Here is a 17,981-nt window from a genome sequence, read left to right as displayed (position 1 = left end):
CAAAACTACAGAGATAGTAAAAAGATCAGTGGTTGTTAGGAGCACAGGGAATTGTTGTGGCAGTTAAAGTATTTATGGTTCTGTAATGTTGGCTACATGATACTATACACTTAGGAAATCCCACAGAACTGTATAACATGTAAAGTGACCCCTAATATAAACTGGACTTTAGTTAATAATATATCAGTATTTGTTTGTCAGTTGTAACAAATGTACCACACTAGTACGGGATGTTAATAATAGAAATTGTGTGCAGCCAGGTATGTGAAAACAAAACTATCTGTTTAATTTTTCTTTAAACATAAAACTGCTCTAAAAAATAAAGTTTACTAATTTTTAAAAAATCAGCTGGGGTAAAGAGTAATGCTAGTGTGTGTGTGGTGTGTATGTATCCCGGTTAGCTTTAAACATGCTCTACATATTGAGTTTTAATTTTAAAAACTACATCAAAATGTTTTAAAAAATGACAAGTGGTGATAGACTAAGGAAGAAAGTGGATGGGAATGGGAATAGGTATGATGCCATATGGCATAGAACCTCATTGAAAATACAGGATGATGGGCTGGCAAAACACTAGTGATTAGAACTTAATGTATTTTAGAGACAACATGTAATCTATAGAGACAAAAAACAGAACTAGATAATTTTTATTAGTTGGACAATTTAGAGTTACTGTCATCGTTAGGCTTAGGAGCTCTGAAAATTAGAAAAAAATTAGTTAGAATCTTAAAGTTAGAAGGAATCTCATTATCTAGCCTCTACCTAGCTGCTGAATTTTGGACTCAACTCTGCAACATTCCCATGGGAAAGCTAGCATTGCGTTATCACAGAGGTCCAGAATCAAGAAACTAGGATCTTCTATTGCTTTTTCTGTCTTAATTCGTGTGATCTTTGACAAGTCACTTCTCTCCCTCAGCATCAGTTTTCTCAATTGTAAAATGAAGAAGGTAGGCTCCAGTTCTTTGAGGATTCTTCCAGTCTTATCTTGATCAATTGCTTCCAGTTATGGTGGGCTCCTACTTGACAAAGCAACTTATTTTAGTCCATGATTGAGTTGTTCACAAAACTTTATATATTTTTGTGAAATCTGTTTTGCCGAAATCTGTTTTCCTGCCAGCTTCCATTTGTTGCCTCTAGGACAGCTTACATGTTATCTGTAACTCCTCCCCTTTTGAAGTTAAGTGCCTGTACTCACAAATGACCTGTTTTTAAAGACTGCCCACCATCCTGGTTGCTTTCTTTTGCAAGTTCCTTAGTGTTAGGGACTCAGTTAAAGTGTCCTTCCTGCCCAGAGCTAGAGACTGTGATCTACTGGGATACTCTGCCCAATGCAGACTATGGAATACAGTTCTCTGTAGTGCTATATTCTTCAGTTCTTATTTGGATTCTAAATGTTTGATAAATTTCATCTTGTTGAGTTGGCCTCTTGTTCTGCCTTTTCAAGATCTTAGTAAATTCCACTGTTAGGTTGGTCAAGATATACTAGAAAGAACCTGAATAGATAGCAGAACTTTATTCAGGTCTTCTGTCAGATGTTAAATATTTTCCTGATCTTGAGCAAGTTACTTAATGTCTAGGTTTCTCAAATATAAATTGAAGTTTTAAAGGAGATGGTCCCTGAGGTTTTCTCCTGTCCTAAAATCCAATGACTTCAAGACTAGATGGTAGCTCAGGTCTTTTCTAGTTTTAAAATTCTGTAATCTAAGATCATGTTTCCAATCTTCATGAGAGGATGTTTTAATTAGGTGCTTTCTGAGCGCATACTATGTACCAAGGTTATGCAAGGGTCACAGAGGTGAATGGGTAGTCCCTTACTCCAAGAGCCCATGGCCTTCTGTGGAATCAGGCCTCTGTAGTGCCAGAAGATGACTACTACAGTGGAGTTTTGTTTACAGCAGGGCGTCCAAGGAAGATTAGGGGGTGCTGGGAATTGGCTAGCATTTAATAAGCAATCCCTCCTGAAGGATGGAGGAACTTGCCTCATGACTGGGTGGCAAGACGTGGAGTGTAAAGGGCTGCAAGCTTGAATTGTCAGGGAATTACAGGTGGGTCAGTACTTTGAGAATGCAGTAGTTGGGCCAGATTGTGAAAAGCTTTATATGCCATGTTCAGTTTTTGTACTGGAGTTGTTGAGGTTATCTTGAGGAATTGTGAGCAGGCAAGTCGCATTAGGTTTTTATGTTTGGAAGATGACTGATAGCAGTATGATAAGTGGATTGAAAGGAAGTGAGACTAGTGGCAGGGAGATAAGGGATCAAAATTAAAGCAGTTGAAAAGGTATAGGGAGTAGAGGGAAGGGTAGATAAATGTTCTAGAACTTAACCAAAAGAGTATATGATCCATCTAGCTTATTCATAGCCAGTTTTTCCCATTCCACTCAAGTTGATAACCTACCACCACCCCAGACTCTTAGCCTTCTCACTGTTGGATAGTGAGAGAAACAGGCAGATTTAATTCTGTTACAGGAGGCACTGATTATCACAGATATAATTTTGATTATCCTTTATTATTATTATTTTTTTTTTTTTTTAGGTTCAACTTCTCATCTTTGTTCTTCATGTACTACAGGCTATTTTCTGTGGTTTAGTCAAAAAGCCATGTAGACTTGCTGCCCTTTGACGACCACTTTTAAAACTTCTAGTAAGACATCTGGTAAGTCTAGGGAAAAGCATGCTGGTCTTTATTTCTTCCCCACTTTAAAAGTACTTGTCCTGGATTTATAAAGTGTTATTCTACCAGCATTTCTTTGCATATATTTTTGTTTCCCTTTAACGTTCCTCTCTTTTTAAACAAAAAGTTTAGGAGAATATTTTATGAGAACATTTTTGAAAAGTGCTTGGAATTCTTAATGAAAAATTATTGAAGCATACACACCCATACATAAAATAATATCTGAACATATGCTGATATGCATATATGACAGAATTTGGGGTTTGAGAAGTAAATTCTATAACTTTTTTAAAGTAAGATGTTATTAGAGTATGATAATGAGGCTTAGTAGTAGGCAGGTGTGAGCAGTATAAACTCTGAGGTTGGCCAGAAGAGTTTTTGATAGAAAGAGGAAAGCAGGAGGGCCAGTTGGGAGAAATAGGGAATGATATGGAAGTCAGAGGAGCCATTGGGGTTTAATGCAGACTGAAGGGGATTGGGAATGGATGATGTATTTACTGAGTGACCCTGGATGAAGAGTGGGAGAGCTGGTGAATGGATAGATTGAGCAGGCAGCAATCGAGGACAAAAGGATTCAGTCCACTCAGAGAAGCCAAGGTGGCTGTCTGCTGATTGAAGCAAGAGCAGTGGGAATTACGCTAAGTGGTATTCATTAAAAACAGGGACTAATTTATAGGAGCAATTGTAGAACATTAAGGTTAGTATAAAATTTCTAAAGAGGCAAGAAAGGGAGAAATATAGTCAATAGAAAATAGAAATAAGGAGAAAAGGTAGAGCTTTACCTACTTGAAGGGGACCACAAGACTGGGGTAGCAATCGGGAAAATGTATGTGGCTAAAAAGAGGACTAGTTCTCTGTCGTTGTACTGTGTCAGAGATGCCCATTTATGAGATGTGGGTTGGTTTTGATTTTCATTTGATAAATTTGCCAGAAGCATTTTTTAAAAACTTTTCTGAATGTAGAACAGTGTGCTCAGTCATTTCTGTGGGAATAGAAGAAAAACTGCTTCACCCTTACAGTTTATAATCTAATCCATGTATCATACACTTACTGGGCCTTTTGATAACCTCTGTTTTATGAGTTACTATTGGTAAAAGTCGGTAAGGGAGCACATAAAAGAAGAAAACTGTTTTGTTTATGAGACAACACATTATGCCAGGAGAGGAGAGGTGTAGATAAGTAAGTGCTACCTGAAATGAGAAAACAAAAGCACCTTCTCCATACTCTTGAGAAGTTGGGAAAAGTTTCTGTGTTTAACAGTTTGTTTAATTAAGCTTAAGAAACTTGGACAGAAATCATGAAAATAATGCTTCTCTGCCTTTTACAAGTAGGACTAAAGTATTTTTTGGATGAGCCACTGTGTGTTGGTGAGCCATAACTGCCAGGATGATTTGGAATATATTTAATTACCAGAAACTGAAGGAGTATATATTTTACAGACTACCTTGTAGTTTCTAATGTACTAATAATAGCTAACCTGAGTACTTGCTGTATATTAGATACTGTTCTAAACATGCTATAAAATAAATCCATTTTTACAGTCAAGGAAACTGAAACATGGAAAGGTATAATGAAGCCAGGACTCAAACCCAGCAAACCTGAGCTCAACATCTGTCAAAATATATATAACACATGACATAATATGATATAATGATAAATAATATGTAATATACCTCACCTCTTTAATATGAGCATACCTTAACTTTTCATTATTTGTATGTATGGCCAGATGGAGTTGTTAAGATAACCTATTCTTTCTACATGTTTTCTTCATTATGTTTTTAATTTTTAAGTTGAAGTTCTTTTTAGAGATTTTTCTTTAGTACTACGTGATTTTATATTTGTATGTGTGTGTGTAGTTCTTAATTTTTTAAAAGACAGGATATTTGTAGGGTAACTCAAAAGAAGCTAATACTTTCTGAAGTACTAGTTTGTTTTCTCAATTATTACCTTTTTAACTTTAGACCCCTCAAAAATGCAAATGATACAGGTGACATTACTGACAATTTTGTTTCCTAACATCTTTAAAAACAAAATGCCAGAATTAGAAATAATATTACATTTTTTAAATTAATAGAGATCTTGTGATTATAAGTGCATCTAATCTGTACTGTTGTTTTGAGGAGCAGTAACATGGAAAGAGTATATTGACCATTATTACCATTAGCACAGAGCACATTGTATCCCCTTAGTAGTAGTTAGTAGTTTTGGTAAACAATGGGGCATAATTTAATGAGAAAAGATTTTGTAATTCACTTGGTGAATACTTGTGTATGTTCATCATAATCCATTTGAACAGTATTGGATTCCTGTGCTGAGGACCCTACCAGATGGAACTGTTAGAATAGAAGAGTTGAGTCCAGAATAGAATTATGTACACAAAATTAAGTAAATGCTAAATGGAACATTCCACGTAAGTGGGGAAAAGGGTTGTATAATCAATGTTGTTGAGAAAACAAGTAATTATTTGGGGTGAAAAAATAGGTTGGAACCCTAGCTTACCTCCTTATACCAGATGGATTAATGATACAGATGTAAAATTATTAAAGTGATAGGGAAAATATTGAGTGATTAAAAAAATAACGAAGTGGGAAAACAATTTAAAATAGTCATGAGGAAAATACTTTTAAGTTTTTAATTCTTATGTAAACAAATTGGTTAAAAAAATATTCCATAAAGTCAAGAAACAAATGAAACAAAATATTTTCAATTTTGAAAGAGATGATTCCTTTTATATACAAAGACTTTATAAATAATTAAAAATGGATAAAGCCTATCTTAGAAGAAGAAATAAACATGGCTAATAAACAAGGAAAAGTATTCAGTGTTTCTCACTAAAGAAAAGCACCTTTAAGCAACAGGGAGATACCAGTTTTCACGTAAGAAATAGCAAGAATTTAAAGTTTAATGATAGTGTTGAAGAAGAAGTTGGGGAACCGTTCCTCATATATACAAGGTTGGTATGTAATAGTGCTGTACTGCTTGAGAGTTTGGTAAAATGTATCAATTTTAATTGTAAATAGCCTTTGAAGCAGGTAGTCTACTCCCGAGGAGGAATTTTTCCTTCAGAAATACCCTCACATTCAAAGATATGTACAAGAAAATTCATTGCTTACTCTGCAAAAATGCCCTAGAAAATGCCTTCTAAATCAGCAGAGCTCCTGAAACCTACACCTGTCCTTTCCATAGAAACTCAGAAACAGCCCAGTTTTGTTTCCAGAATCACCAAAACGTAGTCCTCTTACTTTCATAGAACCTCGGAAGCCTGGCTCTGTTGTTTCTCTTGAGCCACAGACACCTTTTCTTCTTAAATGAAAGCAGGTTGCAGAACAAAATGTTTAATATCCCATTTGTGTAGAATATATTTATGCATTTGTGTATACATAGAACAATTTTTCAGCGACACACAAGTACAGTGGCTGTCCTTGGAGAGTGATAATGTGTGAGTATCTTGTACTGCATGAATGAGTATGTTTTTAACTGAGCTTCTGTTACTTTTACCACTTAAGACTCACTTAAAGTTTTAAAAAGTCATATTTTCTGGCAAGCAAGTGCCTGCCTCAAGGCTGTCCTTTGAGTTCCCTTTGCTTGGCAAACTCCTTCACATCATTCAAGATCTCTGCTCAAGTGTCTCCTTGACAGCTTCCTCTACATTGCCCTCCATACTCTTATCTCCCTACTAATGTAAGCACCACATTGCAAGACACCTCTTTAAACCTGTGTGCCTAGAAAAGCATGGGACACAAAGTAATTTATTACATAAATAAAATATTTTAAGATGAATAAAACATTTTAAGATGTTATTTTTATTTTTTATTTATTTATTTCATTATTTTTATTTAGTTATTTTTTTACAGCAGAAAAGAAAATCTTTTATTAAAAGGGAAAGTACACTTCCAGACATGGAACCGGGCCTGAGCAAGAGCTCAAAACCAATATGTCGATATTTTTAAAAAGCTATCTTTTCATAGTGAGACTTAATTTAATAAATGCTTTCTGAAATGGATTTAAAGTTTCTTGCTCAGCCTTAAATAACAGCGTGAATTTTGATATTTACTAGCTTTGTGTGCTGATATTCAGGGTTTTAGAGTCAAGGTGTAAGGCACATGCAGTAGATCATTCTGGAGTCAAGCTGTGTCACTGATAGTCATATAATCTGGATAAGTCACTTCTTGGAACCTCAGTTTCTTCATCCATAAATAAAAAAAATAATACTTCAGTCCTATTATTAGGAGGATTAAATGAGAGAATGTATATAAACCTAGCAGAATTCCTGGAACTCAGTTAAAAATTAGTTCATTTCTTCTTATCTTCAAAATCTTTATAGAGATATTAAATAAATGCATATGCCATCCTAGGCTTGAAATTATGCAGTTTTAGAATGGACTAGAACAGCATTTCATTCGATAATGCTTCCTGAAAATAATTTATTTCTACTTTATTGCAGCACTGTTGAAAGTTTTTAAAGAATATAATTGTGTGTATTATAACAGAAAAATGGAAGTATTCCAGGAACTTCGTAAACCATCAGTACGTTTGGAGTGTGACCACTGCAATTTCAGAGGCACAGATTATGAAAACGTACAAATCCACATGGGTACCATCCACCCAGAATTTTGTGATGAAATGGATGCTGGTGGGTTAGGTAAAATGATATTTTACCAGAAAAGTGCAAAGTTATTTCACTGCCATAAATGCTTCTTCACCAGTAAGATGTACTCTAATGTATATTATCACATCACATCCAAACATGCAGCTCCAGAGAAATGGAATGAGAAACCAAAAAATCAGTTAAACAAAGAAATAGATTCTGCGAAAAGCCCTTCTCTTCCTGAACACCAGAAAATGCCCTCTAATTCAGCAGAACTCCTGAAACCTTTACCTGCCCTTCCCATAGAAGCACAAAAACTTGGCCAGGTTTTGTCTCCAGAATCACCAAAACCTACTCCTCTTCTTTCCCTGGAGCCTCAGAAACTTAGCCCTGTTTCTCCTGAGCCACAAACACCTCTTCCTTCTCCTGAGCCTCCAAAACCTACCCCTATTTCTTCTCCTGAACTTCCAAAACCAGTCCCTGTTGTTTCTGAATCTCAGAAACCAGTCCCTATTCCTTCTCCAGAACCACAGAAACTTGCTCCTGTTTCTCCCGAACCAGTAAAGGCTACTCTTAATCCCAAACCTCAGAAACACTCCCATTTCCCAGAAACATTGGGGCTGCCTGCAGCCTCGTCTCCAGAGTCACCAGTTCTAGCTGCTTCCCCTGAACCTTGGGGGCCGTCCCCAACTGCATCTCCAGAGTCTTGGAAACCGGCCCGGACAGTCTCCCCTGAGCCAAGGAAGCCATCTCCATCACAGTCTCCTGAACCTTGGAAGCCATTCTCTGCTGTTTCTCCAGAGCCGAGGAGACCAGCCCCAGCTGTGTCACCAGGTTCTTGGAAGCCAGGGCCACCTGGGTCCCCCAGGTCTTGGAAATCCAGCCCTTCAGCATCATCAGGACCTTGGAAACCAGCTAAACCTGCTCCATCTGTGTCTCCTGGACCTTGGAAACCAATTCCTTCTATATCACCTGGACCTTGGAAACCAACTTCATCTGTCTCCCCTGCATCCTGGAAATCTTCATCAGTCTCACCCGGTTCCTGGAAATCTCCCCCTGCATCTCCTGAGTCATGGAAGTGTGGCCCACCAGAACTCCGAAAGACAACTCCCACCTTGTCACCTGAACACTGGAAGACAGTTCCCCCAGTATCCCCTGAGCTCCGTAAAGCAGGACCTCCCTTGTCCCCTGAGCTTCGCAAACCGGGCCCACCATTGTCCCCAGACATCCGTAGTCCAGCAGGATCTCCAGAGCTCAGAAAACCCTCAGGGTCTCCAGAGCTTTGGAAGCTTTCTCCTGATCAGCGGAAGACTTCTCCTGCTTCACTTGATTTTCCTGAGTCCCAGAAAGGTGCCCGTGGTGGTTCCCCTGAACTCTGGAAGTCGTCTTTTTTTATTGAACCTCAGAAACCTGTCTTCCCTGAGACCCGGAAACCTTCTGGGCCATCTGAGTCCCCTAAAGCGGCCTCTGATATCTGGAAGCCTGTTCTTTCCATTGATACTGAGCCTAGAAAACCTGCCCTGTTTTCTGAACCTACCAGAACAGCCCCTCCTGCTTCTCCTGAACCACGAAAACGCACTCTTTTTCCTGAGGCCCGGAAACATGCCCTTTTCCCTGAACTTCCCAAATCTGCTATCTTCTCAGAATCTCAAAAGACGGTTGAGCTTGGTGATGAACTACCAACAGATGCCATAGATGATCAAAAGTGTGATATTTTAGTTCAGGAAGAACTACTAGCTACACCTAAGAAACTCTTAGAAGACACTTTATTTCCTTCTTCAAAGAAGCTCAAGAAAGACAACCAAGAAAACTCTGATGCTGAGCTTAGTAGTAGTGAGTATATAAAAGCAGATTTGGATGCGATAGATAGTAAGGGCCAGGAATCAAGCAGTGATCAAGAGCAAGTTGATGTGGAATCTGTTGATTTTAGTAAAGAGAACAAAATGGACATGACTAGTCCAGAGCAGTCCAAAAATGTACTACAATTTACCGAAGAAAAAGAAGCTTTTATCTCTGAAGAAGAGATTGCAAAATATATGAAGCGTGGAAAAGGAAAGTATTATTGCAAAATTTGTTGCTGTCGTGCTATGAAGAAAGGTGCTGTTTTGCATCATTTGGTTAATAAGCATAATGTCCATAGCCCTTACAAATGCACAATTTGTGGAAAGGCTTTTCTTTTGGAATCTCTCCTCAAAAATCATGTAGCAGCCCATGGGCAAAGTTTGCTTAAGTGTCCACGTTGTAATTTTGAATCAAATTTCCCAAGAGGCTTTAAGAAACATTTAACTCATTGTCAAAGCCGGCATAATGAAGAGGCAAATAAAAAGCTAATGGAAGCTCTTGAACCACCACTGGAGGAGCAGCAAATTTGATTTTTAAACTGTGGACATATGCTCTACAAAGTTGTTTGTTGAAACCATTTGTTGAAAGTATAGCTAAATAGCCTAGTTGGATTAGTAGTTGTTGATGTGTATGGTATGCTGTGTTTAACTGTCTCAATAGGATTACAGAGAATAAGCATTTGGTTATTTTTTCATGGTTTCTGTTTGTGTGTCTCATAAGTCAAATTCATACTGTATATCCCAGATGGGTAAAATTTCTCTAATTTCTTTTAAGTGCATTTGAATAATATGAAGATGTAGGTGTTCCATTTAACAATCATGAGCAAGTTGTACTCAATTTCAAACATCTAGTTAAAGTATCTTTTTTTGTGAAACTAATTTCAGACAATGGAAATTATTGATTGGAATGTTTATGAATTAGACATGAAAAATTAGAGGAATTTTGTTCTCTTAAATGTATTTTCAGATCATAAACGTTACTTTGACGTTTCTATTTGCTCATAAATTTAGTTTTTTAAAAAATCTTGAATGGTTTCTAAATGTTAACTTTTATGTCATGGAAAATTAGAGTCTCAGGGTTGCTGATTTTCTGCTAAAAGGGGGAAATTGAGTAAGTTTAAAAAATTGTTTGCAGCTTTCTCCTATAGGAAACTGAGAAAGGTGAGTTTGATTTTAAGTCTTGTATTAGTTGTTCCCTTTGGAGTCTTCCATTCTGTATCTTATCCCAAGATCTGGCCCTTCACTTCCCTGGGAGCTCACACCAATAGATGATCCTTAACTGCCAAATATGTTAGAGATGTATCTCCTACTCCTGGGCCTTACCTTCCACCTGTTGGGGCTTCATATCAGGGTAATGAGTAGGAACTGAAAGTCTTCCAGATTCACAATAGAAAATTTTGTAAATGTTTCTGTTTGAGAATGTGTCAATTTTATGTTTTTAAAGTTGCTACTGTAAATACCTTGAGCCCATTCATGGATTATTTTATTCTAAAATATTTTGTCATATGTGTATCAACCAAATTAAAAACAAAGGCTTTCATGTCACCAACTTCTTCATGTGTGTGTTTTCTTATTCATTGTATGATATCCAGGTTCCATTTTCTCCTATTTTCACTCGTTTTCAGCATACTAATTTTTTTTCATATCTGGAGCAGCATTTTCTCACTTATTTTCTCAGAATTCTATGGTCAGGTACGTTAAGGAATCACTGTACTGGGTGCTCCTTGTGGAAAATCTCATCAGTGCACATTACTTTATTAAAGATTGTTTAATCTCAGTAGTTGTCAATCCTGGCTGCCTCATTTAAAAAATGTGAAGCATTTAGTGCCATAAGGATTCTGATGTGTAGCTAGGATTGAGATACTGGCTTTAATCTGTTCCCAGACATTGTTGAACAAGGAGTGCATTTTTTCATGACATCCAAATTAATATACCAATTGGGAAGACAATGTTTAGGTAATAGTGGGAAGGTCTTACAGGCTTCAGGTGTATCACTTTGTTGAGCACAATCAGGGTAAGTACTATAAGTAGTTGATGTTATCACCGTTATTTTACACTGCACCTTGAGAATAAGCTTCCAGTTCTGGAGTTTCTAGGCATGATGCCAACAAGTAGGACAGGTAAGGTATCTTGGATTTACAGTTGTTTTTTTCTCATCTGTACTAACTTGATTAAAATTATGAATAGAAAATGGGTTTGCACTACCCAGAAACCCTTTTGAAGCCTGCAGTCTCAAACCAGCGATGTTAATGCAACATTATTTTCCTTAGGACTAAACACTTTTTGGTGCAAACGTCTCACAGAATCCTTCCTAGACCTTTGCTCAATGTGGAGCCAACTAGATCTCCTGACTTCCTATCCGATGTGGGTTATTTTCGTAGTGTTGTCCTAGGATAGAGGATATTATGCTAGGGTAAATGGTGACTTATACGTAGTTTAGGCCTTAATGCGTTAACCCTGTTGGTTAAACCAGCATGTTCTTGGCTCACCTCACTGGTGGCTTCCCACTTTCTTTTACCTCTAAGATCAGGGTAAGCTGTGCCATTACTTTAGAACCTATTAACTTTTTTTAACCTTGATAACTTTGCCTCCTATACAATATCATCCCTCTAATCAATATGGCCTTATAGTACATTTCCATTTTCTTATTTTCCTATGTGATTACAACTATTTTTAGTGAATCTCAAACCAGTGATTATACTTAATCTGCAAGGGAACCAATTGTATCTTTTACTCAACATTCATGGACTTGATGCCATTATGTTTTAGGTGACTAGTTTTCATTAATTTGAAACTACATGAATTGTGATGTGTCTATAGCGGATTTTTTTTTTCTTTTTAAAATATTGTGGATTCTATAGCTTTGTCTTGGATGAAGACAGAAAAATGCTTATCAAATCTGTAAGCATCATAAAAAGAGGGGTGCCTTTTTCAGTTGAATTATACTCACAGGTCTAAAAACCCCTGAAATTGTACCCCTTTCACAACCTGTTTCTGTTCACATGTAATTTTGATCACGTGTTGTATTTCTTACCGTTTTAACAAATTACATGAAACAGTGGCTTAAGACACAAATTTGTCCTCTGACAGTTCTCTTCTTCACTGGGCTAAAGTCAAGGTGTCATCAGGGCTGTATTCTTTGCTGGAGTCTCTAGGAGACTCCATTCCCTTCCTTTTTCTAGCTTCTAGAAGCTGCCTTGCACTCTTGTTTAAAGGTTCCCGCCCTGCATCTTAGCATCATAACCTCTCTCTGGCCCTGCTTCCATTGTCACATCTCTCTGACTGTTCCGCTATCCTTTTCCCCTTGAGAACCCTTATGATTACATTGAGCCACCCAGATAATCTAGGACGATTTCCCTATTTTAAAGTCAGCTGATTAGGCAACCTTAAATCTCCTTTGCTATACAAACTACCATATTCACAGGGTCTGGCAGTTGGGACTGGATATCTTTGGAGGCTATTCTGCCTGCCACACTGGGTTTGGGAATGGAGGTGATTTGATGCCTCTGCTTGGCCTAAGCAAGCCTGGTTGCCTTTCTTCAGCAGTACATCTGTTGCCAAACTCATACTCTGGGACCTCTAGTGTCAACCCCAACCCACCCTTTACATATCAAAATAATTCCTCCACAATACTGATTTTATATTGCATTCTCAATACAAAATGACCCCTTAAGGTCCAGTTACTTAAGGCATTGGCAAATGATACCTTACTCAAGAAACCCACCCCATCTTGTTCATTGCTTTTACTTCCCCATCTGTAATACTCTTTTTCCTAATTAAAGTCCTACCTTCACTAAACCTGGCACAGTTCACTCCACCTGCAAGGCTACTCTTGCCAAACTGCTTTTCCTTTTATAAGTTGGAAAAAGATCCTATAAGACTGAATCGGACTTCATTTAATGTGAATTCAGTCCAGGAATGCTACATTTTCCCTTACCAATTCCCCAGACTGGACACTACGCTCAATTCTAAAACTGAAAATACTGCCAAAATAAAATCTGATATTTCAACACCTTTTACCCTTATCAATTAGCTTAGTTGGTGTGAGCATATTTTTGCTTCTAACACAAGCCAATCTCGTGCAAATGCTTGCCATTGGCCACAGGGAGGATTAGATGAACTAGATAGAAAGCCTACTAAATTTTTACTTGATTTGTATAAATGCAAGAGTTCTAGGTCAAGTGAACAAAAATCTAACTTGAATCATAAAAACAGTCATGGCTCTGCAATCAGTTCCCAGACTTGAGTCAGTTTAAAGACCCAGAGCCCCTTGAATGAAAGGGAGGCCAAGTCCCCTTGAGCAGGGACCCCAGTACACTGCCAAAAAATGTCACTTTTAATCCTCTCTCACAGCTTTACCAGAAGGGAACTGTGGTCATTTACCTGAATGTGCTTTGGGGAAAAAGATATAATCAGACCCTTCAGAAATGTGTGGATACTGTCTCTGAACTGATTCCAGGAAACCTCAAGCATAACTGTAGTCCTCCAATCAGAGTAGGTACTTACGGAGTTCAGATAATCAATAGAGTTACAGCTCAAGTCCATCTCACAGTGGGTCCCCCAATCATCCTGCTGTTATTTCCCCAGTTCTGGAATGCATAATTAAGAGTAGACATACTCAGGAACTGGCAATATCCCCACATTGGTTCCCTGACCTGTGGGGTGAGGGCTTTTGTGGGAAAGGCCAGTTGGAAGCCACTAGAATTGCCTCTACATTGGAAAGTAGTAAACCAAAAGCAATCAGGCAGAGAGGATTCTGAGATGATGGTGGAGTAGGAAGCACCTAGTTAGCAATTGCACTGGCAGAATTTGAAATAACTATTTTGGAACTCTGGAGCCTGTTAAGGCTTGCAACTTTCAGGAGAAGGCTTTGGTAGAATATTATAGTTAATTTTGGTCAATTTCAGCTCTTCACACAGTAGCAGCCACCCATTCCCCACCTCCAGCCATGTGATTATCTTGCGTACAACTTGTCAGAACTTAGATGGGTAAAAGACCCCATCTCTCAAATATTGGGGATATGTGCTCTAATTGCTAATTGCTGCTTTTGATAACAGAGGTGCAAAGAGGTGGACAGCCATTCTTATTGCACTCCCCTCCACTCAATTGTTGCAAACCCCTCTCCCTCCAGCTGAAGTGACTTTTAGGAGAGTTAAATCAATGATCAATGGAAAATATTGAGGCTGAGAAATAGAATGGAAAAAAAAAACTGAAAAGTGAGCAGAGCCTAAGGGACCTGTGGGATACTATAAGCAGACAAAAATATGCGTTGTGGGAGTCTCAGCAAAAGACAGGCAGAGTATATATTTGAATGACATATTTGAAGAAATAATGGCTGAAAACTCCCCAAATTTGATGAAAAACATGAATATAAACATTCAAGAAGCTAAGCAAATTCCAAGATCAACTCTCAGATCAACTCAAAGAGACCCGCACTGTGACACGTTATAATCAAACTTTCAAAAGATAAAGAGCAAATCCTGAAAGCAATAAAAGAAGACAGTCATCACATACAATGGATCCTCGATAAAAATGTTTACAGATTTCTTACCAGGAACTTCGGAGGCTAGAAGACACTGGATTGATATATTTAAAGTGCTAAAAGAAAAAAAAAACCAACAAGAATCCTGTATCTGGCAAGTCAAGACATTCCCAGATAAACAAAAGCTGAAGGAGCTCCTGACCACTAGACATGCCCTACAAGAAATGATCAGGTGAGTTCTGCCAGGTGAGATGAAAGTACACTAGACAGTAAGTACCTTGTAACAATAGTTTGGAACTACTTTTTGTTTTCTACATGATTTAAGAGGCTAATACATTTAAAGAAAAAATTATTAATGTAAAACTAACATTACTGTGACTTTGCTTTATAACTCCAAACATTATTTTCTACATAATAGAAGAAATTAATGCATTTTTTAAAATATTGATTTATATTTTGGGGGCACAAAATCCATAAAGATGTAATTTTGTGATATCAACAACCTAAAGGGAGCTGTAAAGGAGCAGAATTTTTTGTTACTGAAGATAAGCTGCTGTAAATTCAAATTAGAATGTTAAAACTTTAGGATGTTAATCTCTATGGTAACCACAAAGAAAATTACTATAGAATATACTCAAAAGGAAATTAAGAAGAAACTGAAACATTTCACTACAAAAAAAAAAATCAGCTAAATGCAAAGTAAGACAAATATAAGAAATGAGGGAGAAAAAATATAGACAAACATTCTATATGTTTCATATAGAATTTTCTATAGGCATATAGAAAACAATACAACGTTTCATCTGGTAGATGAGCAAAAACTCAACCTCAGCAAGATAACTGACTGACCAATTATGGCCTGAGGACCATCCATGAGCCCACCTTATAGGAGGGAGCAAGAGTGGGAGCTGGGCCCCCAGAAGCTTTTGCTGGCGGGAATGGAGCTCTTTCTCTTCTGCCAGGCAGAGCTGACTCTGCTGAATGACCATCTAAGGTTCACACAGCCAACCAGGGTGAAGCAGGGCGTAGCAGTGCCTGGTACATTGTAGGCACTCAACAAATACTACACAAGTGAATGAGCTTTTCACATATATGCAAGTGAAAGGCTACCAGGAACCCTATGCTGGCCAGATAAGTTCTTTTTATGCATGGCCAATGTATTGTGATAGAACAAAGCCAACTCTCTTCCAAACAGTCTTGTTTGCTCCTGTGTAGGGGGTGGCAGAAGGCACTTTGCTTCAAGCAGGCTTCCCCAAGAATGAAGGTCACCTGCTTTTGCTGGTGAAAAAAAGCAGAAGTGGTGAGCATAGAAACTAACCTGGCCTTGGATACTGTTTGTGGTTGCTGGATACTGGAGCTGCAGGACGAGCCCATGACTTCTTTCCTGCCCAACATTCTGTGTGAGTTTGGAAGCCAGGCTCCCTCTCCAAGCAAAGATTTTCACCACCTAGTCATCACCAAAACTGAGGTAAGGCACTGACAAAGCTAAAGACCTATTTTCTTGGATGTTACAGCTTTAAGGCATGACAAGCACACACTTCTTGACATACTGAGAATAACAAGCATAGTGGTTGAGAGCTTGGACTGTGAAGTCAGACTAACCTATGTTTGAACGTACTCCATTACTCCATGTGTGTGTGGATATGCAAAATGGAGTAGACTTGTAGGACCTACCTCATAAGGTTGTGGCATAAGATAGCATAAAGCACTCAGGGCATTTAGTAAAGTGCCTGGCACGCTGTACTTAATAAATGTTAGATGCCATTGTTACTTCATGCTCTGATTGAATAATACTAAGAACTTTGACCACTGGTATGAAAAATAAGTTTCATATTTCAGGGTTTTATGTCTTACCTCTTCTTGGCAATGAGTTAGGGTCTTTGGGAATTTCATATTATCAAGTATCTGAATTATGAATAGCCAACTTGTAACCACCCTGAAAATATTCACGTTGGACTCCCACCCTGGGGTTGGAGCTCCAGTGGTCAAGAAGTTGTATCTGATTTTCCGTGTACCCTTCCTGCTGTCACTACAGAAATGAGGCTTCAGGTCCTGGTTAAAATGGCCTAGTCTCCACTTCCTCATCCAGAGGACTTTCCTGCCTCCCAGGCTGGGCAAGGCACTCAGACACCTAATACTCTATTGTTACTGACTTTTATTGGAGTATCTTCCTCTCCTTGAAGACAGAGACCTGCATGCCATAATCCTGGAATCTAGGACTTTCTCAAATATTTGATGAATGAGGAGTGGATGGGGCATTCTTTGCTACCCAGCATTTCCCCATGTATACAATGTTACCTGTTGGTAGTTTTCAACCCTGGTTACACATTAGAATCACCTGGAGAGCTTTAAAAACTACTGGTTCCTAGGCCCCACCCAAGACCAGTGAAATAGTTTAGGTGTCAGGCATAGGCCTGGGTGTTTTCTAATCTCACATGCTTCCAAACACAGCCAAGGTTGAGAACGATGGTTATAAACCATGACCATTAGATCCTCAGTCTTACCTACAGTCCACCTGTGCTGTGGTAAGAGAAACTCGCCATACGGGAAGGAGACCTGCCTTCAAGTCAGAATGCACCTTACCTCTCTCCACCTCCTTTTTTTTTTTTTTTTTCAATCTTTGAAAAGGTAATATGACATCTACTTCATGGAGCTATTAGGAAAAAAGTGATTAAGAGAAAGTGGCTCTGCACATTGTAAATCACATTTGTGATGGAAACAGGAATGTCTAATCACTGTATTTCTAGTTATAAAATTCAAAATCTAAATGAGCAAAGGCTAAATGAGTTCAGTTTTTGAATTGTGATCTCTCTACACTCAGGGAGGGAAGAAGGTTGAAATGAAGCCAGACTGAGCCATGTAGGTGCCCACTGTGGTTAATAGGTTGGTTCTCTTTCAAGCTGATAGTCTAAATATTTGCTCAATATTCATTTAGAAGAGGCTGAGTGCCAGGTGGGGGAGGACACAGGCAGCTCTAAGAACAAACTCTCTGAAGGCATTTTAGCGACCAATTCAGCTCTAAGAACAAACTCTCTGAAGGCATTTTAGCGACCAACCACTGGTCCTGCAGGAAGCCCCATGGGAAACATCACCTCCACCATGCATTTCTTCTAAATTGTCCTTTCTACCACATGGAGTTCTCATTTTGAGAGGAGTTCTAGTGAAAAGAATTTTCACTATCTTGGAGCATCTCAAGTGCAGCTCTGTCTTCATCCAGCTCTTCAAAGTTGAGGCCTGGTGGGCTCAGGGCCTCTGGGCTCTCTACGTGGTCTAGCTGGAGGTTACTCATCAAAAGTTCACATGATTGTTCCCAGTGGAAAACTACTGCCCATGTTTCACTTGTGGAATTTCATACCATTTGTGAGGCCATGTACCTTTGGTAGACAAAAAACACAGG

The 17,981-nt window shown here is 38.4% G+C and overlaps 1 protein-coding gene across 2 annotated transcripts in view; it reads left to right on the top strand.

Annotated features, from left to right (window-relative positions):
• The window catches only part of CHAMP1 (chromosome alignment maintaining phosphoprotein 1), a 12,043-nt gene extending 1,392 nt beyond the window's left edge, over positions 1 to 10,651 (top strand). The window contains exons 2-3 of one of the 2 annotated variants that reach the window (XM_015587368.2): positions 2,533 to 2,652; positions 7,118 to 10,651. In XM_015587368.2, coding sequence (XP_015442854.1) covers positions 7,168 to 9,633 — 2,466 coding nt within the window. In that variant the 5' untranslated portion in view covers positions 2,533 to 2,652; positions 7,118 to 7,167 and the 3' untranslated portion in view covers positions 9,634 to 10,651. The remainder of the gene's footprint in view (positions 1 to 2,532; positions 2,653 to 7,117) is intronic. The other variant, XM_006909335.3, reaches the window with a different exon arrangement.
• Positions 10,652 to 17,981: the final 7,330 nt, after the last annotated feature.

This window comes from Pteropus alecto, unplaced genomic scaffold (assembly GCF_000325575.1).
Source record: "Pteropus alecto unplaced genomic scaffold, ASM32557v1 scaffold13, whole genome shotgun sequence".
Lineage (NCBI taxonomy): Eukaryota > Metazoa > Chordata > Mammalia > Chiroptera > Pteropodidae > Pteropus > Pteropus alecto.
The sequence above is the reverse complement of the archived record's forward strand: the minus strand, read 5'-3'. Positions and strand labels throughout refer to the sequence as shown.